General features: G+C 35.4%; 3 protein-coding genes and 2 long non-coding RNA genes across 6 annotated transcripts; 3 read left to right on the top strand and 2 right to left on the bottom strand.

Annotated features, from left to right (window-relative positions):
- The first annotated feature begins 260 nt into the window (after window positions 1-260).
- Window positions 261-3078, top strand: LOC125208546 (glucan endo-1,3-beta-glucosidase-like). The gene is made up of 3 exons (XM_048108180.1): window positions 261-373; window positions 1058-1674; window positions 2532-3078. The coding sequence occupies exons 1-3, from the start codon at window positions 295-297 to the stop codon at window positions 2928-2930; spliced, it is 1095 nt and encodes a 364-aa protein (XP_047964137.1). The 5' UTR covers window positions 261-294; the 3' UTR covers window positions 2931-3078.
- A 5986-nt stretch (window positions 3079-9064) lies between these two features.
- Window positions 9065-11089, top strand: LOC125208103 (glucan endo-1,3-beta-glucosidase-like). The gene is made up of 3 exons (XM_048107660.1): window positions 9065-9178; window positions 9656-10272; window positions 10518-11089. Exons 1-3 carry the CDS (start codon window positions 9100-9102, stop codon window positions 10923-10925), a joined length of 1104 nt encoding a protein of 367 aa, XP_047963617.1. The 5' UTR covers window positions 9065-9099; the 3' UTR covers window positions 10926-11089.
- Window positions 11090-13344: 2255 nt separating this feature from the next.
- Window positions 13345-15569, bottom strand: LOC125204647. Of its 2 annotated transcripts, none has more exons than XR_007173603.1 (6): window positions 15435-15569; window positions 15302-15366; window positions 14254-14882; window positions 14070-14138; window positions 13700-13898; window positions 13345-13611 (listed from the first exon to the last, which is right to left on the bottom strand). XR_007173603.1 is itself a non-coding variant. In XM_048103354.1 (6 exons), exons 3-6 carry the CDS (start codon window positions 14837-14839, stop codon window positions 13601-13603), a joined length of 912 nt encoding a protein of 303 aa, XP_047959311.1. In that variant the 5' UTR covers window positions 14840-14882; window positions 15302-15366; window positions 15435-15569; the 3' UTR covers window positions 13345-13600. The 2 variants fall into 2 exon arrangements, 1 of the variants encoding a protein (XP_047959311.1); XM_048103354.1 differs by having other exon boundaries at window positions 14207-14882.
- Window positions 15570-18157: 2588 nt separating this feature from the next.
- On the bottom strand, window positions 18158-19198 carry LOC125203135. The gene is made up of 2 exons (XR_007173301.1): window positions 19055-19198; window positions 18158-18380 (listed from the first exon to the last, which is right to left on the bottom strand). It is a non-coding gene; the product is annotated as an uncharacterized LOC125203135 (long non-coding RNA).
- A 632-nt stretch (window positions 19199-19830) lies between these two features.
- Window positions 19831-21905, top strand: LOC125208528. The gene is made up of 3 exons (XR_007174129.1): window positions 19831-20018; window positions 20349-20459; window positions 21558-21905. It is a non-coding gene; the product is annotated as an uncharacterized LOC125208528 (long non-coding RNA).
- Window positions 21906-23733: the final 1828 nt, after the last annotated feature.

The following is a 23733-nucleotide window of genomic DNA, read 5'->3' on the forward strand; positions in this document are numbered from 1 at the left end:
ATTCCACATTTTCGGAGCCAACACAATTCCATGATCTTTTATCATTTTCATTCTATTCCTCCACTTTGTAGTTATTAATTTTTCATAACGTTAATATTATATCAATATACTGTGCAAGTTGAAAGATTATATTAGCAAGAAAATGTTGACGGCAAACAAAGATAATATGATTGGCAAATTTATTAGCACTGTATTTAGCACCCAAATTAACCTCTATAAATAGTGAAGTGGCTATAAGGATATAATTAACTTAGCTTGCACAATTCTATCTTATTTTAGAGCTCTCCTTTCTCCATGGCTACTAAATCAAATCACTTCTTCTTTGCATTTCTCATCTTCGGGCTGCTTGTAACTATCTCTCTAGATTTCACAGGTGAACTTGCATCTCATTTCCTTCGTTCCATCTTTATATGTGTATTCTTATGCATATATATACATACAAATGTACCGAAACATTACGATTAATATAGAATCGATCGGCTACATATATAGTTTTTTTTTTTTGTATTTTAATTTATTCCATGTTGATTTAATTAAATTGTTAACAACGATTCATTATATAGTTATACTACCTACGTCAATGAAAAATAGTCTTGTTTTTGTATTTTGGGCCAATCACCAAATTTAGTTTCTAACTATTTATAGCAAGGTTTTCCTCCAATGAAATACGACTCATTTTCAAATAATAATACTTCAACAAATAATTTTTCTATCTCACTTATTTTTAATATCAAAGCTCGTATCATTGGCAGCAAGACTATATTTTATGAACGAAGATAATAATAAATTTTTTTATATTTAATTTTAAATTTGTGTTCCCTCAGTTTCACCATAGTTGAGTCATTTTTACATTTTGGGAAATTCCTTTAAAGTTGATTCATTTCCCTATATAAAAATAATTAACTCTCTTTTCATTTTCTACTAGTTTTCTCTTTGTTAATTTATTCGTTTTTCTACTTTATTCTCTTTACTTTTTATTCTTTCATAATTTTCTCTCTCTAACGCAATAAACATACTTCATGCCGAAAATAAACGTCTTAACTATGGCATAATGCAGTTGCCGAGATCGGAGTTTGCTTTGGAAGAAACGGCAACAACCTCCTCCCGCCGGCGCAAGTGGTGAGCCTCTACAAGCGCCACAACATCAAAAAAATGCGCACCTACGACCCGGACAACGCCATCCTCGACGCCCTCCGCGGCTCGGGCATCGAGCTCACCGTCGCCATCACCAACCAATTCATCCAGCGCCTCGCCGACGACGCCAACGACGCCAACGCCTGGGTCCGCGACCACGTCCTCAACTACCCCGACGTCAATCTCAGGTCCATCTCCGTCGGCAACGAGGTCAGCCCCGCCGACCCCGCCACGTCACGCTACGCGCGCTTCGTCCTCCCCGCGATGCGCAACGTCTACAGAGCCATCTTCCGCGCCCGACGCGACGGCCAGGTCAAGGTCACCACCACCGTCGGCATGAGCACCCTCAGCAACTCGTTTCCGCCCGAGGACGGCGTGTTCCGTGATGACGTGGCGCCGTGGCTGAGGCCGATTTTGTCGTTCATGATGAACACCGGCGCGCCTTTCATGGTGAATGCGTATCCTTACTTCGCATATGTCAATAGTAACGGGCAGATCGATCTCGGATACGCGCTGTTGGAGCCGGGTCATGGGATATGGGTAAGAGACGTGTTAAAATCTCTTAAATCTTGTCGCATATCAACTTAGTGAGGTGTCCATTTCTAATATGTTATCATACTGAAGTCCATAAATGATCTCTTCCTCTTATCTCTTTTGTCTACTTCACGATAATGGATCTCTTATATCTTGTTTTGTCTACCCCACGTGTGGAAGTCCAATGTTCATTCTAGCCCCCACTTCGATGATGGATCTGATCTCTTATCTCTTGTCTTGTCTACCCCGCGTGTGGAAGTCCGATGTTCATTCTGATCCACACATGTAGAAGCGTGTTAAACACTCTTAAATCTTACCCACGTGAGCAGTCTATGATAAAAAGGTCTTGGCTCAAATTTTAATAAGGATTTTTAATAAATTACTCTCTATGTCCCACAGAAATAGGCTGAATTTCCTTTTTCGTTCGTTCCCATAGTTCATATCCATTTTTAGAAATCTTTTCTCATTCTCTTTTACTTTACCATCCACTACATTATTTCACCTACTTTTTCTCATTATTTCTTACTTTATCAATCACACGTTAAAACTCGTGTCATCCTCAATTAACATGTTTCTAAGGGATGGATGGAGTGTCAGATACCATTGTTGCCTCAGACGTGCAAAGTTTTTATTTGAATGAAATGTTAAACTATTCGTGTCATATTTTTTAAAACTCACGTGATGAAATCATAATTTTATCCGTTATCAAACAAAATTTCAAATAATTTTTCACCTACTTGATCCGTGCGGACCCCTGCCAAAATTATGTCTCATGTCTTACACTAGCTAGAGGATCAAGTAACCCTAATTAAATAGAATTTACGAACACATCGACCTCACTAGAGATTTTTTTTTTTTTCCAGATAAACGGAGTCTATTATGCTAATATTTACTATGCGATGGTCGATGCTGTCTATGCGGCGATTGACAGGATGGTCAATCCTTCGCTACATACAACTGGTGGTATGCATAACCGTACATCCGAAAAGAAGGCGGGCGGTAGGCGCGGGCCGAAAGTAGTGGTGACGGAGAGCGGACATCCCTCAAGCGGTGGCAAAGCGGCAAACTTGGTTAATGCAAAAACTTTTAATGAGAATTTGCTTGGTGTTGTGAATAATGGGACACCGAGACATTCTGGGCCTATAGAGACCTACATATTTGCTCTGTTTGATGAAAATTTGAAGATCGGGCCTGACACAGAGAGGAATTTTGGGCTTTTTTATCCAAATGGGCAGTCCAAATATGACATGAATTTCAACTAGTTTTTGTTTTATATAGAGACAGTGTCTTCCTATCAATGTGCTGATCCAACGAGGTAGTTAGTCATCTGAAAGTAAGTCATGTATTGTAATATATGTAATTCGATCGAAGGAAAATACTACATAAAATAAATAAATAAATAAATGTTAGAAAATGTTATTTAATTCAAAAATATAAAGTTATTACTACAACTTATCTATATTTCTCTCCCCTAATTCAGTTATTATAGCTTATATTATTCCTATACTTTAATACGGTGTTGAGGATAATTTACTGAGAATGGTTAATATCATCAATTAGGAACATGCATAAATAGAAATTACGCACTTATAAAGAAATCAATTTCGTGAATAAGAGATGAACGGATAACTGATAAAACCATGATTTTGATTGTCCTATTGAAGGTTTAGAATACATAATCAATCGTCTTAATATATACTCCCTCTGTCCCACGTTACTTGAGTCATTTCTTTTTTGCACTCGTTTTGAAAAAATAATAATAAATAGTTAAAGTGGAGAGAAAGAAAAGTAAGAGAGAGAATAATGTAGAGAAGAGTCTTAACTATAGTATTATCTTTTTTACTTTATTTTTTCTCTACTCTAACTATTTATTATTATTTTTTCAAAGCGAGTGCGAAAAAGAAGTGACTCAAGTAACGTGGGACGGAGGGAGTAGTATTGTAATAGTTAATCGAACTAGCTAGAATAGGTGATTTCAAATATCTTATAATTCCCGCTTTTGCATGTTCCATATCCACGTTTTAATTGTTTTTAACTTAATTATTCTTAGTAAACAAACCTTTCATTGTTTTCAAAATAATGTTTGAAGATCGTGTTGCAATAGTGCACGTGGATACGTACTAACTATTACAGCCTCCGTCCCTGAAAATTTGTCTCATTTTTCCATTTTCATCCGTCCCCAAAAATTTGTCTCATTTCACCTTTTACCATTTTTAGTAGTGAACCTCATATTTCACTAATTCATTCCTACTCACATTTTATTATAAAACTAATAAATAAAAGTAGGACTCATAATCCACTAACTTTTTCGACCCACTTTTCATTACATTTCTTAAAACTCGTGTCGGATCAAAGTGAGACTGTAATACCCACTACACGACTGATGAACGATCAATTTAAGAATAGACAAATCTGATACCCAAGACATTCTCATATACATTTAAGATTCATTCAAAAATTCTTAATGATTACGGAAATATTATAATTTTTTCACATACTATTACCAAAATAGTAAATAATAAAAGTATTATTTTATAATAAAATATGAGCGAAAGGTTAATTTTATTACCAAAAATAATACTAAATAATAAGAGTATTAATTTAAGAACAGATGAGAAAAAAATTGGTGCTAATTAATAAGGCATAGACGAGTATTTGCAATGGAAAATGGTTTCTATCATAAACACCTTTTATGTACATAACTGATCACCTTCCGATAAGGCTTGCTTCCAAGTAGGCAACAACTAACAAGACATAAATCCAAATTTATTTCAATAAAATTTTCACAAACATTTTCGTTTTAATTGCAATGTTTACATTTTTGTTGCGACATACATTCTTTGATGTATTATACTACTACTTCCTCCATCCTATAATAAGAGCTACATTTTGTCGTTTCAGTCCATCCAATAATAATAAGAGTTACTACTTTTACATTTCTTAAAATTCGTGCTCGCAGACGGAGAGAATACATGTCACCGCGTGTTGTAAATTCAATATTTTTAAATGTTGTGTTTGAATTTGAAAATAGGTAAAATTTTCTTGTATATGGATTCAAAACCTTTCATTTCTATCGAATGTTTCGACACTATTTTGAAAGTTTCATATTTTTCTATTGCACCCACTATTATTATTTTTTAGTAATGTTAATTCATTATTAGATGGAGATCATAGAGCACGCGTAAATGTAAAAAGTACTCCCTCCTTGGTTTATCATTTTTGGGTGTCCCATTTTAAGAGTCTCGATTAAAATATTCTGTAAATAGTATTAGGCCCCACATTCCACTAACCATTTCCACTCACATTTTATTATAAAACTAATATATACAATTATAACCCACGTTCCACTATCTTTTTTCACCAACTTTTCGTTATATTTCTTAAAACACGAACCGAACTCAACTAAGACTTCTAAAGTGAGACGGAGAGAATATTATATAATAAAATAAATGGTGTATGTATTTTCTTGGAACATGTCTTCACAATAGGCCATTTGTTTAACGTAGTGTTGGAAAATCTTCACAATAGGCCATTACTTAGTGTTGGAAAATATCACCACCGAATCCATCAACTTCAACATTTGGTGGTTGACAAAAAGTAAATAGAGACAATCCACTAAACGGGTTCCAATTTCTAAACTTAGAGAGTCCACAGTGGGAGGGCCACGGCCCTTGGCCCGGAGTCGGCCCAGGAGCGCCCCCCCACTACCGAGGCGAGAGAGGGACATGGCCCGGGGGGGTGGACGAGAGAGAGCCGAGCTCTCGGCCAGGCCGAGGCCCTTGGGTGCGAGGCGCGGCTCGCCACTGCGCGGGCTGAGAGCCGCAGCCCTGTTCATGGCTTCAATTTTATTTATTTTTTTCAGTTTTTGTGTTAATTGTGGCATTTTGGAGAAGATGGAGTGGAGAGAGAGAGTATGTGACGGAAAAGAGCTGGTAGTTTTCAAAAATTTATCATTAATTTAGGAAACAAATCAATCTCTAAAACTAAATCCCTATTAAATTGGTCAACTTTTTAATTAAGGATTTTGATTTCAATTCACACCTTAATTACCGAAATAATTAAAATTTAAATTTTCAATAAATATATTTACTTGTAATTGTCAAATTTTTTAAAATTAATTTAGACTTTTTTTAATTATTATAGTCCAATAATTTTTATTCTAGCTAAATTAAAATATAACAAAAAACGTAGAAATAATTTTAATTGGTGGCCACCATTGTGGTGACCAAAGTTTCATGGACAGGGCCAAGTTTGTTGGGCATGCCCAATAAATGGTGATTTAGGCATGCTCAAGAGGGCCACCACTGTGGACACTCTTAGTAGACGAGCCATAAGGGAAATTCAAATAATAAAATAGGTACAAAACCTATTTCTACTATTCACATTGCAAAAAGAAGTAGTACTCCCTCGGTCTCGGCTAAGATGACATATTCTTTAGCCGGCTTGGGATTTTATGAGTAATTGGTTAATGTGTTTAATTGGAGAGAGGAAAGGTGGTGGAAGTAATAAAATAGAGAGAGAAGAAAAGGTGAATATTTTAATAGGGGTGGGAAAAAGTGGTTGAGTGTGCTAGTTGAAGAGAAAAAGTTTCCAATAAATGAAATGTGTATCTTAATTGGGAAAGGAAAATGTGTGATCTTAACTAAGACGGAGGGAACAGTACTACACACTTACGTGTATAAAATAATTACATTGGAAAGCACATGAGACATCTATATCGTAAAAGATTCAAAGACTTTATTTCAAGTGAATTGGGAATTGTTCCAATTATAGTTTTAGTTATTTAAGATATCAAAAGGTACACAAAACCGTGAGACAGAGTTGAAGATTTTAATATTATTATTCCATTAGATAATTGTCATTTGAATCACAATTTTATATTGATTTTTGGTCAATTTATAACTTTTAAAACTTAGAGTACAAAATTTGCAACTATTACAAAATAATCAAAACTCAAAACCAAAAATAATGTAGCAAAATCCAATTTGACGCAACAACAACACATGACATTTTGAATAAATCAGCGTCGTTTTAAATAATGAAATTAAAATTTTGTATTGGACAAATTAAAATTAACCGGGCATGTAAGAGCCTTCCTAGCCAAGAATCTTCGTTGTGGGAAAGATTGTAGATGGTTATTCTAATTTTTTTTTTGGACATTTTGGCTATTATACTTTAGCTCGCCATAGCTGTAGGCTCGAACGATTGTTATTTAATAAAAAAAGGTTGGAGATTTTAGTGGAAATCATCCAATTTTAAAACTCCACACTAAGTTATGACTTAAGGGAATTATAGATTGGAAATGGCATGTCATTCGTGGAATGTCAGGTTCGAAGAAAGCTACATCAAGTGAAGCTGTCTTAAAATTCCTTTTGTCGCCAAAGTGCTCCAAACACTGAAGGTGGATATGATTATGTGGAAAATCGTTGTCTTTAGGCGTATTAAAATTATGAAGACATGTTACACTGAATTTATTTTAGTGCAATAGATATGTTATAATTCCTTGGTCCTATGTTACTCTCGTTTTTTGGCTCGTCCCAAACTACTTGAATTGAAACTATTTAATTTTGTGTAGGAATTAGAATATTTAATTAACATATTATAGTTGATTAAGTATTCTCTTATTAGTGATTTCTCATTAACATTTAAAATATTAATTTAATTACACTAAAAATCAATCTCAAAGCTCTGACCTAAAATAAAAAATACAAATAACATGGAAGGAAATATAATATTAATTTTTACTTTAAAAATGATGTGATTATATCTATTTTGGTACATCGTTTAGTGGATATTCTTTGTTTACTCAATTAAGTTGTCGCAAACAAGAAAATTGAAATGAGATTGATGAGTTAAGTGCTTTCTTACGATCTTCCAACACTCTCGCTCCTTCCGTCCTATAATAAATGACATACTTAGGTAGTAATATTTATATGAGAAGATTTATATTAATGTGAGAAGAATTTTTTTCAAAAAAAGTAATGTAACATTTTTCATGAGACAAACTAAAAAGAAAAATGTGACATATATTATGAGACGGAGGAAGTAATATATAAATGAAATTGTCAAGTGTGAGGAGATTATCAAACAAGAATCAACTGTGATGTAATTATCAAACAAAAATCCAACTTGCTTTTAATTACTCGGCTAAACAATCACTACAATAAAGTTACTATATTAGAAAGATACAAAATTAATGACACAATGCCAAAGTTGAGGGTGCAAGAAAAGTGCCCTTAAATTGAGGTATACAATTTATTTTATAAAAGGAAGTTGAGGACACAATTGTAAATTGTTCATTACTCCATCTTAATCTTTGTACTACTTTTTTTTAGAACATTTTTATTTACATCCCTTAATTTTAGTTGAGAACCAAAATTAAAGTCGTTTTTTTTAAGAGTAAGCGATATAGAAACAGAAATTAAATTCTTATTTGCCAGAAAAAATATCCTTAAACATTTTTTTTTCCTGTAGTGTATTCTTCTTTTGCTTTCTATTAATCATATTTCTTTTATGAAAAGGACAATTTTGGAAATTAGAGATCACGAGGGCCACATTTGGATTGGATCTTGTCAAATTTAGTATCAAATCCGATTGTAAGTATCTTGTTTAGGTCTCGTTTGGCATATCCATCGGGGTCAAGGGGGGTCAACCAAATCCTAGCAAGAAGCTTATTCTTATATCATGTTAATTTTTATTGGAAATAAATAATTTAATTCACTGAAACATATCTAACACGTAAATATAGACCCGATTAAATCCTAAAGTTCCATCCTTTATCTAATTGGTAATAAAAAAGAATTTACTATTTATTAGGTATTCAAGTTAATTTTTCTTACTTTACAATTTAACTATTTCAACTAAAAATTGTGAATCCACGCACCTAGATCACATCCATTTTTTTCTCATACACGATCTTTTGGAATTTATTTAATCATTCAAAATAAGTCAGGCATTATAAAAAGCACTAAAGTTATTTTTGAAGGAATTATCCAAAATACTTATGTCCTAACATCAAAGGGATGGGTATATATAAAAACTTAATTTTGAGATCATTACTACGGCTCATGAGTATGGGAAGCCCCATAATAAAACCTAAGTTAAAATTACCTTCACCGTCTTTAAATTCTTTACACAATTCCACTATCTTTTATCATTTTTTCATTCTGTTTCTCCACTTTTTAGTTAAAATTACCTTCACCGTCATGGGAGTATTATTATAACTTTTCAGAACGTTAGTATTCTACTATATTCGTGCAAGTTGAAAGATAATATTGGCAAGAAAATGTTGTCGGCAAACAAACATATATTAGTAATTGAAAATTTTAGCACTGTAGTTAGCACCCAAATTAATCTCTATAAATAATGAAGTGGCTATAAGGATATAATCAACTTGCACAATTCCATCTTATTTAGAGCTCTCCTTTCTCCATGGCTACTAAATCAAATCACTTCTTCTTTGCATTTCTCATCTTCGGGCTGCTTGTAACTATCTCTCTCGATTTCACAGGTCAATTTGCATCTCATTTCCTTAGTTTCATCTATAAATGTTTATATTTATGCATATATATATACATACAAATGTATTGAAACACTATGATTAATATAGTCTTGATAGGATACATATAGCTATTTTTAAAATTTCTTCTATGTTAATAACATTTTGAAATTAATTAACTATGTTGAAAACCCTGTTTCTCTACGATCATGTCTCTTCTATATAGTTTTGGATAACAGAGCATATCCATATCGATTGTAGATCTTTTTGTCTGCAAGCGTGGAATTCAATGTGCATTCTGGCTCATATGTGCAGGGTGTGTTGAAAACCCTCATTGTTGTCCAATATCGACTTAGTGATGATCTTGTGTCATATAGTATATTCTTTGATAACCCTCCCCTTATGAGACATTTAAGTGGATGAGTGGCTCATTTCTTTCATAGGTTTATCCAACAGTGTGTATATAAGAAAATAACATTACCAATGCAGCTGCCGAGATCGGAGTTTGCTACGGAAGAAACGGCAACAACCTCCTCTCCCCGGCTCAAGTGGTGGACCTCTACAAGCGCCACAGCATCAAAAGAATGCGTACCTACGATCCGGACAACGCCATCCTCGACGCCCTCCGCGGCTCGGGCATCGAGCTCAACGTCGCCATCACCAACCAATACATTGAGCGCCTCGCCAACGACGCCAACAGCGCCAACGACTGGGTCCGCGACCACGTCATCAACTACCCCGACGTCAACCTCAAGTACATCTCCGTCGGCAACGAGGTCAGCCCCGCCGACAGCGCCACGTCCCGCTACGCGCGCTTCGTCCTCCCCGCGATGCGCAATGTCTACAACGCCATCTGCCGCGCCGGGCGCGCCGGCCAGGTCAAGGTCACCACCACCGTCGGCATGAGCACCCTCGGCAACTCGTTCCCGCCATCGGACGGCGCGTTCCGCGACGACGTGGCGCCGTACTTGAGGCCGATTTTGTCGTTCATTGTGAGCACCGGCGCGCCTTTCATGGCGAATGTGTATCCTTACTTCTCATACATCTACAACAAGGGGCAAATCGACATCGGATACGCGCTATTAGAGCAGGGCCATGGGATTCAGGTAAAAGGTCATCTGATTATAATTGTCCTGTACACGTCATTTTATTTACAAATTATACCATTATAATTATAGCGCCTATATATACTGACAGGTTAGTTAAATTTAGTCTGCAGTCTACCATAATCGAAAACCGGTTATCCACAGCAGAAGTGACCCATGAGTATTATATTGTGGTTTCAGATGTCTCCTTACAGTTTACACCAATCTGGGATATTATATTTATTTTCTTTCATTTGCCAACATAGGTGAACGGAGAATATTACGACAATCTATTCTATGCAATGGTCGATGCTGTCTATGCAGCGGTTGAGAGGCTAGTCGAACCGTCCTTGAAGACGACTAGTGGCATGTATAACCATACATCTGAGAAAAAGGCGGGGCGCAAGGGCAGCCAAAGAAGGCCGAAAATAGTGGTGACAGAGACCGGCCATCCGTCACGCGGTGGCGATTCTGCAAACATGTATAATGCGAAAACTTATAACGAGAATTTGATTGATATTGTGGATGATGGGACGCCGAGACATCCTGAGCCTATTGAGACGTACATATTTGCTCTGTTTGATGAAAATGAAAAGCCCGGCGCCGAGACGGAGAGGAATTTCGGGCTTTTTTATCCAAACGGGCAGCCCAAATACAACTTAAATTTCAACTAGTTTTTGTTTTAAGATGCACATGTGCATGATATGGAGACTCTGTCCTACTATCTATGTGTTCAATCCAATAAGGTAGCTAGACAGCTTAAAGTAAGTGGGCTGTTGTAACAGTATGTAATATATGATCTAAATAAATGAATGTTAATTGATGTTATTACGCTTAATGCAGGTCGTTAGTAAAACTAGCAAAGTACTATGAAATTTGTCACATTTCCTTTTACTATTTAAGAGTAGATCTCACATTCATTAACCCATTTTCACCCATATTTTCAATTATATATTCTATTAACTTTTTAATTCACTTTCTATTATGTTTCTTAAAATTCAAATCGTGTCAAAATGTGACATTTGCAGAAGGGAGGAGTATGAAAACTAATTGTGAGAAGCTTGAAGGTTATAACAATAAAATATAAACGGCTCTTTTTTTCTGAGACGACATCCTAACGATACAACTATAATTGGTGGAAAATTTTAAAACTAAAAACAAGCATAGAAATGGGGTGGACCGGCCCATTACAATAAACCCAAGTTCGAACACCTAAGCAACTCAAGCAGTTGCTTGGACCGGCCCATTAGCTCTGAACCCACGACCCCTTCCACGAGATCCCCTCCTGCAGCCACGACATGTACCTCAACAAATAAATCTATATTTGGTCCCACACGTATGAGCAATTTATCATTTTTTATGCAGATCATTATTTTCATTTGCTTCAATTTCTAAACATTATGAATTGGGAGTTTTGCCTAAAATTCACAAACATCCTTGATTATTATGGAAGTAAAGCCTAAACATGTAAACACATATGATAAAATAATACTTCAATCACATTATTTTGCTATTTCAGGACATCCACAATTTAAACGCTCGTTTTAATTTTTACATCTTGGATAAATGAACACTACACTTATTGTATCATAATTACACCAGTACTCCCTCCGTCCCTCAAATATTATCTCACTTTGACTCGACACGAGTTTTAAGAAATGTAATGAAAAGTGAGTTGAAAAAATTAATGGAACGTAGGTCCTACTTTTATATATTAGTTTTATAATAAAATGTGAGTAGGAATGAGTTAGTGGAATATGGGATCCACTACCAAAAATGGTAAAAGGTGAAATTTGACAAATTTTGTGGGACGGACAGAAATGGAAAAATAGGACAAACTTTCAGAGGGAGTATTTTATTATAAATATAAAAGGTATAATTACATGTCATTAGCTTTCCTTCTCATTTCTTAAAATCGACACAATCTATGTCAACCTTTAAATCATGGACGAGCAAGCTATCTAGAAAACAACTATAACTAGTATAGTATAAATATACTGGAGAAACCAAAATTATCATATGAGAGAACATAACATTTTTTATAGTTATGCAAGACAAACATAGACAATTTAAAGATGCTACTAAAGAATAACAAGAATGTACATGTTGTGTGATACGATCATCCTCTACATATTATTAGGGAATATCCATAAGATATTATTCTATTTAGTTAATTGTGATTCACCCCATCCTTCTCATATTAGTTTAGATATTATTAGATTTGAATATCTTTTCATATATTTGTTTCTTGTTCATTAAGTTAGGATAGTAGTTCTATTATTATAAATAGGGATAGGTTATTATCATTTTATTCATTCAATTAATCCAATTAATCAATGAAATACTTTTCCTAAACTTGTCTTGAGCAACAAGAAGATTATCTTTCGTTCCTAATTGTTGTTCGTCGGAGAACGTCCGAAAATCAGCAATTCGTGGTCTATCTTTCGAGAACGTCGAAGGTTCGATCACCTTATCCATCCGAGAAGTTAGTTAACCGGCCTCGTTAAATAGGGATAGGTTATTATCATTTTATTCATTCAATTAATCCAATTAATCAATGAAATACTTTTCCTAAACTTGTCTTGAGCAACAAGAAGATTATCTTTCGTTCCTAATTGTTGTTCGTCGGAGAACGTCCGAAAATCAGCAATTCGTGGTCTATCTTTCGAGAACGCCGAAGGTTCGATCACCTTATCCATCCGAGAAGTTAGTTAACCGGCCTCGTTACGTAGCACGTGTAACAACTGGTGCTTTCATTTACACGTGCTCCGTAACGAGGCCGGTTAACTAACTTCTCGGAGGGATAAGGTGATCGAACCTTCGACGTTCTCGAAAGATAGACCACGAATTGCTGATTTTCGGACGTTCTCCGACGAACAACAATTAGGAACGAAAGATAATCTTCTTGTTGCTCAAGACAAGTTTAGGAAAAGTATTTCATTGATTAATTGGATTAATTGAATGAATAAAATGATAATAACCTATCCCTATTTATAATAATAGAACTACTATCCTAACTTAATGAACAAGAAACAAATATATGAAAAGATATTCAAATCTAATAATATCTAAACTAATATGAGAAGGATCGGATGAATCACAATTAACTAAATAGAATAATATCTTATGAATATTCCCTAATAATATGTAGAGGATGATCGTATCATTGTGTGTTGTGTGTTGTGTGATAGCACAGTGATAAAGTGGTTGCTGCCTAATGCTAAAAGTCCCAGTCTACCACACCAAAAGACTCAGGTTCAGGTCCATCAACAATCAGCATTTGATGTGTTCAACTAGTGGAAAGAGAGAATTTTCCCAACTACACCTGAATTAGACTCTCATTGTTGCTTCAAATGATTTCTGATAAATTGAAACATGAAGAGTAAGGAATAAGAGATATAAAAGGTGTTGACAAACAAAAAAGTAGGTACACCACGAGAGACCGTACCTTTCCAAGAATTGAAAGCTTCTCGATTCAGAGAAGGGCCGATCACAGCCTGAATGGCGTCCCATAACATAGTTGGTGGGGTGTTCTTTAACTCCTGAACAACCGAATGGAGGGTCTTGCCATTCTCTAAGTGTATGTGATTGTTCGGGTGACTTGTTTTGCAGCCAGCGTGGCATTCAAACTCGAGAGCACTTACTACCTACACAACGATCAAATATAATAACAAGACATATCAAGCAACATATATTGGCACTATCTTTAACTTTCCTAAGGGAAGTGATAAATTAGATTCACAAATGATTGATTATTCAAATTTGAAGTATCACATGATTCAGCATGCCATCACCAAAATAACATAAAGATGACTTACCTTGGAGTAATTACAAGAGTTGCAACCACAAAGATAGCTAGAGCCTTTGATAATTCCACAAAGCTCCTTCTAATATGCACGAAGACAACAAATGAACATCATAGGATAAGAAAACTATATATACGAAAGGGAATTACATCTCTTGATGCAGAAAGATACTGCACAGCTGCCCCGTCAAGCATACCAGTAGCTGTTAGAGTCTTGACATTTTGTGAGAATGATCTAAATTGTGTTTCTTTTCTGGTGGGATTCTTCTCTGGACTACTTTGTTGTTGTGTGGATTTCAATGTACCCTTCATCTTCTTGCTAGAACTTTTTGATTTTGAAACAAGATGTGGCTCGTATAACAACGTATAACTACTATGTGGCTTCATCAGAGCTTTCATTGCATCTTTGTACCTTCGAATATATACAGCCTTAGCGGTAACTCTTTTACGCTGAGTTGTTTCCGCTGCGGCGCCATCCATCAACGGAAGATGTTCACATCCAATATTAGGCTGTTTTGGCCTTGTCTCTGTTTCCGTTGCAGCGCCATCCATCAACGGAAGATGTTCATAACCAATATCAGGCTGTTTTGGCCTCGTCTCTGTCCGGTTGTTGTTCAATTTTTCAGAGATGTTTATTACATCATCCACCTTCATGCTATTTATCTCACTACAGTTGTTGGGATCTCTCATAGTACATAAAATTGGGGAAGCATCCATAACTATTTTCTTTCTTTCTCTTCTCACATAGACGATCATGGCTTCTAACATACGATTGTTGGACATAGTTGCTATGACACTGACTTCAATCGAAAGTTCCTATAGCAATCTATATTTTGCAAAAGTAACAATTAAAAAATAGAAAACAACCAAATAAGTAATCTAAGAAAAGTTATTATACCAAACTATATTTTGCAAAAGTAACAATTATACTCAAATAGTAACCTAAGAAAAAACATAGTATGAGTTTGAAATTAAAAATTGATTCGTTCATAAAAAGCACCACAACAACTTTGAATATTTAAATAAATAAGTTAGTGATCAAAAAATTCAAAACGGAAGCTCCACGAGCAGACGCGGCCACTCCGTCTCCGATCAGCCATCAGTAGCCCCGCCTCAATTAACCCCGCAAATAAGTTGTTAGTTTTCGGTCTTTAAAAGTTTGTTCTTTTACTCGTTACTTCGATTACTTGATTATTTTCAGATTGTGGAAAACAGCAGTGTAAAATGTCATTAGAATTTGTATACCTTCAATGAACAAATTGGCGATCGAAGCCTCTGGTTCTCTCCCTTCCGAATTCGGTTATTGGTTGCTGTCAAAAATAAGTATTGTGTGTCAAAGTGAACTTCTGAAGGATGATAGTTTTTTTTCTGAAATTACCTCTGCAGATGATGAGTGCGTTCAACAAGAAGAAACTCTTGTTCTCTTCGGTTGAAAATTGAAAATTTGAGAGAGAGGGTAAGTGACGGCTGGGAGAGCATATTAGGTATATTTTGGATTTGATTGGGATTTGATTTTGGATTCTCGAAATATTTGGCAATTATAAATGGTTTATTTTTGGAGTAGATTGACGATGTGGAGAAGTAACGCCTGAATGCTGAAAATATTCCTCTCTTTTAACGTGTAATATTATTATTGTATAATTGATTTCACAATTAATTGTTGTCTTGACTAAATTTTCAAATCGGTAAAATTATTCTCTGCAGATTTGGAAGAGAACACGGTAGCTTGGAGAGGAAATCTGCAATCCTCTATTTTCTTGGAATCATTTATTATTTAGTGTAGGATTTAACTAAATTAATTTGAGCTCATAACACTTTTTATTTTATGTAAATTATGTATGCCAATATTTATATCTCACAGGATTGGACTTCTATTGTTTATTTAATTTAATTTATTGTACTCAGCACGGAATTGGGTCCTTAAGTAATCCTTCATGAAAAGGATTATTAAATTCAAATTGTGATTCCCACATTACAAATTCAAAATTGTAAAATAAAATATTCAGTGCCTTGGTAACAATCCCAATCATTCAAATAATAATTAAATTCACCGAGCACCAATTATTTAAACGCCACGTAATGTAATCAATGAAGTTAACTCAGTCAACGACAAAACCCTAACTCAAAACTAGGTCACAACAATATCAAATAACCAAATTTACTCGCCAATTAATCCATGGACTTCATAGCATTAAGTGCAAAAATTTTAAGGTTTGAAAATTATGGTTCAAAAAATGGGGCGTTACATCCTACCCACCTTAATAAAAATTTCATCCCGAAATTTGCTACCCTCGGGTAAAGAGTTCAGGGACAATTCCTTCATCTTATCCTCATTCTCCCACATAGCTTCTTCATGCCCATGATTCCTCCAATGTACCTTCACCCAAGCTATAGATTTATTTCTCACTTTCTGGATCTTTCGGTCCAAATTAGATTCGGGTCTCTCCATGTAGCTCAATTCCGGGTTCAAGGCGACTTCTTCGTTGTGGATCACGTGTTTGGGGTCGAAAACATACTTCCACAGACCGCAATTGCAACACGTGAAAGACATTGTGCACATTCCCAAGGCTTGGTGGCAGCGCCAATCGATACGCAACAGGATCTACTCCTTCCAGAATTTTGTAAGGCCCAATAAATCGCGGCTTCAATTTTCCCTTGACATCAAATCTCGTTATCCCTTTCGACGAGGATACCTTCAAGAAAACTTTAGGGTTCGAAATTAGGGTTCAAAAAGTAGGGTGTTACACATCCATTGCAGAAGTGGCCCATGAGTATCATATAATGGTTTCAGATCTCTCTATACATCAATATGGAATTTTGTTATATTTATATTTACGACAATCTTTTTTATGTGATGGTCGATGTTGTCTACGCAGCAGTTGAAAGGCTAGTTGAACCGTCCTTGAAGACAACTGGTGGCATGTATAACCATACATCCGAGAAAAAGACGGGGCGCAGGGGCCGCCAAGGAGGCGTCAATTCCGCAAACATGTACTCCCTCTGTCCCACTTTAGGAGTCCCGGTTGAGTGCGCCGCGGGTTTTAAGAAATGTAAACGAAAAATGATGAAAAAAGATAGTGGAATGTGGGTCCTACTCTTTTATATTAGTTTTATAATAAATTGTGACTGGAAAAAGGTTAGTGGAATGAGGGGCCTAATACCATTTATGGAATATTCCAACCGGGACTACTAAAGTGGGACACCCAGAAATGGTAAACTGGGACTTCTAAAGTGGGACGGAGGGAGTATAATGTAAAAACTTATAACGAGAATTTGATTGAAATTGTGGATGATGGGACGCCAAGACATCCTGAGCCTATTGTGACGTACATATTTGCTCTGTTTGATGAAAATGAAAAACCCGGCGCCAAGACGGAGACGAATTTCGGGCTTTTTCATCCAAACGGGCAGCCCAAATACAACTTAAATTTCAACTAGTTTTTGTTTTGAGATACACATGTTCATGCTAAGAGCATCCACAATGTCGGCTAGCCGATTCTCGTCGCTAGCCGAACCATTGCAGTCGGCCAGCGGCAAATCGGTGAGAAAATCGGCGTGGGCTAGCCGATTCAGGGGCGCTGGCCACCATTGTGGCGTGCCGATCGGCCAGCGCCTATTTTCGTTTTTTTTTTTAAATTTTTTTTTGAAAACCTATATATGCGCGATTTTAGTTTCATTTTCATTTGCACCACTTATTTTAACGAGTTTTCTCTCTCTCTAACTTTCTGTACAAGAGCAACATCGAGCGATGGACAACAACAACGAGTCCAATCCGGCGACGAGCGGCTCTCATACGCCCACGGTACCCGTGGGATCTGGATGGGGCCGGATGGGCGGGCGAGATGGGCCCAGGGGGGGAACCCGGGGGGGATGCAGGGGAACCCGGGGGGGATGCCGTGGGGGATGCCGGGAGGGGGCAGGCGAGCGGCGGGCAGTCAACGCCAGGGTGGGGAGGTATGCCCCAAATGCAGCAGCAGATGATGTAGCAAATGATGTGGCAGGGAGGGATGCATCCCGGGATGCAGGGGCCACCGGGGGGGACACGGTCTATGTCACACCCCAACCCTTATGACTTATGCGCTTACTATAAATAAATTCAAATTTTCAAAAGCACACATATTATATAATTTCTGAAATCAACATTTATCAATTACATATTTCACAACATTCTAAACGGTAGTGAGACTCTCTCACCACTTTGTATACTATACATTATCTACATGCAAAAATGATGAGGAGGAGAAGGTTGCTAAAAACGCGTCAGCCGCCGACCCTTATAATAACTGTAACTCACATCAACCCACGCATCATTCATATCTTATTCCTGAAAAATATTAGTGGTTGATATGAGCCACAACTCAGTGCATATAAACCTTACCTTTAATTTCACACACAAATATCAAACACATTATTTCATCAAAATATATCACCGGAAGTAATAAATATCATAAACAATTTAATATTCATATGCATATGCTTCTCTGTCCTTTTTATTATTCTATGACAGATCAAGCCTGGTATCTGCCCGGGATTCCATTGTATCTGACCCGAAGGTCTCATTGCCATAGTACATATATATATGACCTGAAGGTCCATTGCCATTGTATATATGACCCGTAGGTCTCATTGCCATTGTATACATATATATGACCCGAAAGTCCATTGCCATTGTATATGACCCGTAGGTCCATTGTCATTGATATCAGACCCAGGGCATGACTGTCACAGATCCTCTTTAGTCCAATGATTCAAAATAATTCCAAAACCATATGCAAACATATCAATTGCATCAATTACATATTTCTAACATATAATTCATTGATAATATATAAAACATATCCATTGCACCAATCACATATCCATACCATATTCCACCATCTATATCAAATAACGCATAATTATATCAGAGTCACATCATATAACATATTATTCACTTTATTTAACACTTAGCAAAAAGCACATAAAACATGTAAAATTAAAAGTGTGATTTATACACACCTGAATAAGATAGACTAATTAACTGAACCTTCGATCTCGTCTAATGATTTCCAATCTCGTCGAACCATCTTCATTTTCTTTTCTTTGCCAAACTCGTTTCTTTCGCTCCCTTCACCGTATTTTTCTCCCTCTTCGTGTCTAATATTCCTCTTATATTTATTATCATTTTTTTCTTTTAATATTACCATCCATAATATAACTTTTTCATCCTTACCTATACACTACACACGTCAATTGCATGAGACGTGCCATCTCCTATTTTTTTCTTTACACGTGTCCTAATTCCAATTCATATATATCAACTTGAAAGAGTGTCTTATTACATAACTTAGTTAATATATATATTTTATAAATAAAATAAACTGCACATAGGTATAAATGCATATCCTATTAAAATATTTAACAAAAGTCCCGGACATATTGCAACATAATTATGCATATTCATTACCTTTTTAAATTAAAATACACATATATATTTTACATGCACACATTATTACTCATGCATTTAGCTTAACTATTTAGTATTTTAATATATATATATATAGGGGAGCATTATACTCCTTTTCATTCCCTAGTGTAAAACATAGGACTAATCTAATCCCTTAGATTTATTAATCTGATGGATGTGATTAAATATACGTCGCTACATTATGATACTCTAATTTTACATTATTGGGCATTTTGGGTATTTGACAGAGGACAGTTCAAACTCCACGCAATTTACGGATTTATTTTTGCAGCGGTGATTCATTTTCCACCCATTTTCTTCCCCCATTAATTCAACTTCCACCCACCCTCTCTCATCCTCCATTAATCTGAAAAACCGCAAAACCTAGCCGCCGCTTCAAAACCACAAAAACCACTCTCTCTTCGCGACGAACGGCGTACACCCAGGCGAATCGGTGAGTCTACAATTCCGACGACCGAGGTTTGGTGGAATAACTAAACGATGGCTGGAAGAAAGGTAAGGCCCAAAAATTAGTTTTTTTTTCAAATTAATGTGGATTCTGAAGTTTAGGAAGTGATTGTCGGTTTTTTGGTAGATTATTTCGTATCAATTTTTATTTCTAGGTTAGATTTAGTTGTTTAGGGTTTTACCAGGGGTTGAGTTGCTGATTTTGTAATTTTCCATTTCATTCTGCGATAATTGTGAAGATTTTGTAAATTGATGTGCCATTGTTCATTTGGGTTTTCAATTAATAATTACCTAGGGCGACTCTATGTTTTTCCCCTTTGTTGTTTCGTATACTGCCTTGGGAATAGTGGCTAATTCAACATCGTTGATGACTTACAGCAAGTGAAGTGCTTCGTTAAAAATGGTCAACAATCGAACCACTTCGAAGAGGCCTGCTAGCCAGTCAACGGGTAGACGATTGGTTGATTGTTTAGTTTGACTTGAACATTGGTAAACTAGTTATACGCATTGTTGGGAGTTTTATGTTACATTACAAATTCATACGTTTGCATTGTTTATCCAACTCGTTCATAGCTTACTAAATGAAGCTGCATTTGTGGGCATTTGTTGTACATTGTTCATGTTTTCTTGCTTTTTTCCTGATATACCTTCATCTATTGGAAGTTGCTGTACATTATTCTGTGGATTTAGTACATTATGTGTAGGAGATAATTTGTACATTCATTTGAGGTACATCATGCATATAGTTTAGTACATGAATAGTTGTTGTTCTGCATCTTTTTGTGTTACATTATATTTTCTCATTTTTGCATCATGGGTCCAATTCAGTACATCATGTAAATTTTTTTCTTTTTTTCAGATATAGGTTCATCTGTAGGAATTTCCTGTACATTATTATTTTAGAAGAAGTACATTATGTTTTAGTGATATATTGGGCAGACATGTAAGCTACATCACACATATAAATTAGTACATGAAAAGCTGTTATATTGCTGAATCTTATTGTTGTGCTAGATCATAGTATTTACTTATTTTTGCATCATGGATCATAATCAGTATATCATGTATTTTTTTTCTTTTTTCCAGATATACCTTCATCCAGAGGAAGTTCCTGTACATTATTGTTTTAGAAGCAGTGCATTATTTTAGGTGATACATTGTGCAAACATGTGAGCTACATCACATATATAAATTAGTACATGAAAAGCTGCTACTTTGTTGAATCTTGTTGTTGTGCTACATCGTATTTAATTATTTTTGCATCATGGATCATAATCAGTACATCATGTATATTTTTTTCTTTTTTCCAGATATACCTTCTTCCGTAGGAAGTTCTTGTACATTATTCTTTTAGAAGCAGTGCATTATTTTTAGGTGATACATTGTGTATACATTTAAGCTTCATCACACATATAAATTAGTACATGAAAAGTTGCTACTGTGTTGAATCTTGTTGTTGTGCTGCATCATATTTTCTCATTTTTGCATCATGGATCAAAATCAGTACATCATATATTTTTGTACATTTTTTTATCCACTCAACAACATTATTTGTGAATAAGTAACAAAAGAGCAAGAAATGTTCAGGATGAGGACCTCAGGGAAGATATGCCAAAGTCATCAAGGCATGGAATGCCTCAGGTTAACGAGGCAGCGGCCGAGGAGCAAGCTAAATAAGCTAGGATTAAGAAGAATGACAATCTATATTTCAGGAGATGTCATACTGAGTTTGTTCATTTTATAAAGATGTTTAATCCTCGACAGATTCAAGCTGTCCATGAGTTAGGTTTTGGTCTGGAATAGGGTGTTATTATGAAACAATTAGCGGCACAAATTATTGAATTGCATTTGGTTTTAGTAGTAAATTTATGGGATAGTTTTTTATAGATGGATGTTTGGTCTTTGTAGTTAATTTATGGGATTTTTTTTGATGGATGGATGTTGGCTATTTGTGGAAAACTTATGTGTTTTGTTTTGATGAATTAATTTTGGTTTTTATAGTGAATTATGGATTGATGGTTTCTGCAGTCAACTTATGGGATTCATATTAATGTACTACGGGAATGAAATAATGTAATGTACAAACCGCTTTATATGATGTTATTTAGATAATAATGTACACAATGTATTCAATAATGCATATTGTGTTAAAACTTAAAATGATGTACATAACTAATAACATAATGTTACATATAATGCAACACATAATTTTTGAAACATAGGACACAAGGCATGACATAATGCACGAAATGATCTGGATAATGAGTAATGTAAATATAATCTTAGACGATATACTACAAAGAGAATGTCTAATATGGAGTTGTTAAGCAAGATAATGAGTAATGTAAATATAATCTTAGACGATGTACTACAAAGAGAATGTCTAATATGGAGTTGTTAAGCAATACTACGTAATACTAAGTAACATTACTGGTACTGCACAATACTAAGCAGTAGTAAATAACAAATCTCATGATAAAATAAGACACCAACTTAAAAATCTGAAAACAATGTACGAAATACAAAATATAATACAACCGCTAATTCCTAATTGAAAATTGGTAGCAAATGATTTAAACTCAAAGTCTGGACAAAAAAAATTGAACATTAATTAACACTTCATCTTTCCTTTACGCTTCTCTTTGTCTTTGCCGAGCATACACATCGTAAAAAGCAACAGCAAAATCAAGTGATTTAAACCTTTGTCCAGCAAATGGCTTCAACTCTAGATAGTATTCAGGTACAACCACAACTTTAAACAAAAAAGGAATACGTCAGCTAAAACGCAACACATTATACAAACATAAGCGTACGAAATTGCATAACATCCTGCACAGTTGCACGATGTACTCATGTCTCTGGTTCATGTTTTAATACATTACCAACTCACTGGTTTTACTTTACAGTTTCAGATTGATTCATTACAAGAGTGTACTTGTACATCAACTGTTATATAGGACAAAATAAAAATTAGTGAATAATGTTGGTAATATGGCGAAGCAAACAGTGATTTATCTCCATGCCATTTGTGAAGTTTTAATTCATCATTCAATACTACAACCTAGCCCCATGAATTTCTAAACCCAAAGGGGATGGATTCAATTCAATGTATGGACGAACAATTGATGCATGACATTAAAACAATGTTTTTGAACATTACTACACAGGGCATACATTAACGTCTTAGTTGCGTACATCGTCACACCGTATCACTACATCAACTGCTTTTCGAAACCATAGTACAAACATACATTAAACCTAAAGTTCTTTTACTACAACCTAACCCAATGGATTGGTAAACCCTAGGGGAACGGATTCATCTCTGTGGTGAAGTTAGTTTTCTTAAATAAGAGGTTACTACAACCTAGCCTCATAGCAATCTAAACCCTAGGGGAATGGATTCATCTCCCTGACCTGAGTGAAAGTTTTCTGTAATCAGTTTCACATTATGCGGCAACGTAATGCAAATACAAAACAAATACGAAAAAAAATTAAAGGAATCAATGAAGGAATTAATTAAATTACCTTCTTCGATTGTTGAAAAAAATGAAACCATTAAAAGAATAGTACAAATAGTCGGTTTTACGTGAGAAAATACCTCACCAGATATCTTCAATGTAGAAAGGCGTGTATAATTGAGGGAGATAGGAAAAGGGATCGAATATAATTGAGGGAGAGAATAAAGAACTTTGAAGCCGATGAAGAACTACTGTTGATCGAATTTTTGGAAGCAATAACACATAAATCCTCTTCTACAGAAATG

The sequence above is a fragment of the Salvia hispanica genome, chromosome 2, assembly GCF_023119035.1.
Source record: "Salvia hispanica cultivar TCC Black 2014 chromosome 2, UniMelb_Shisp_WGS_1.0, whole genome shotgun sequence".
NCBI lineage: Eukaryota > Viridiplantae > Streptophyta > Magnoliopsida > Lamiales > Lamiaceae > Salvia > Salvia hispanica.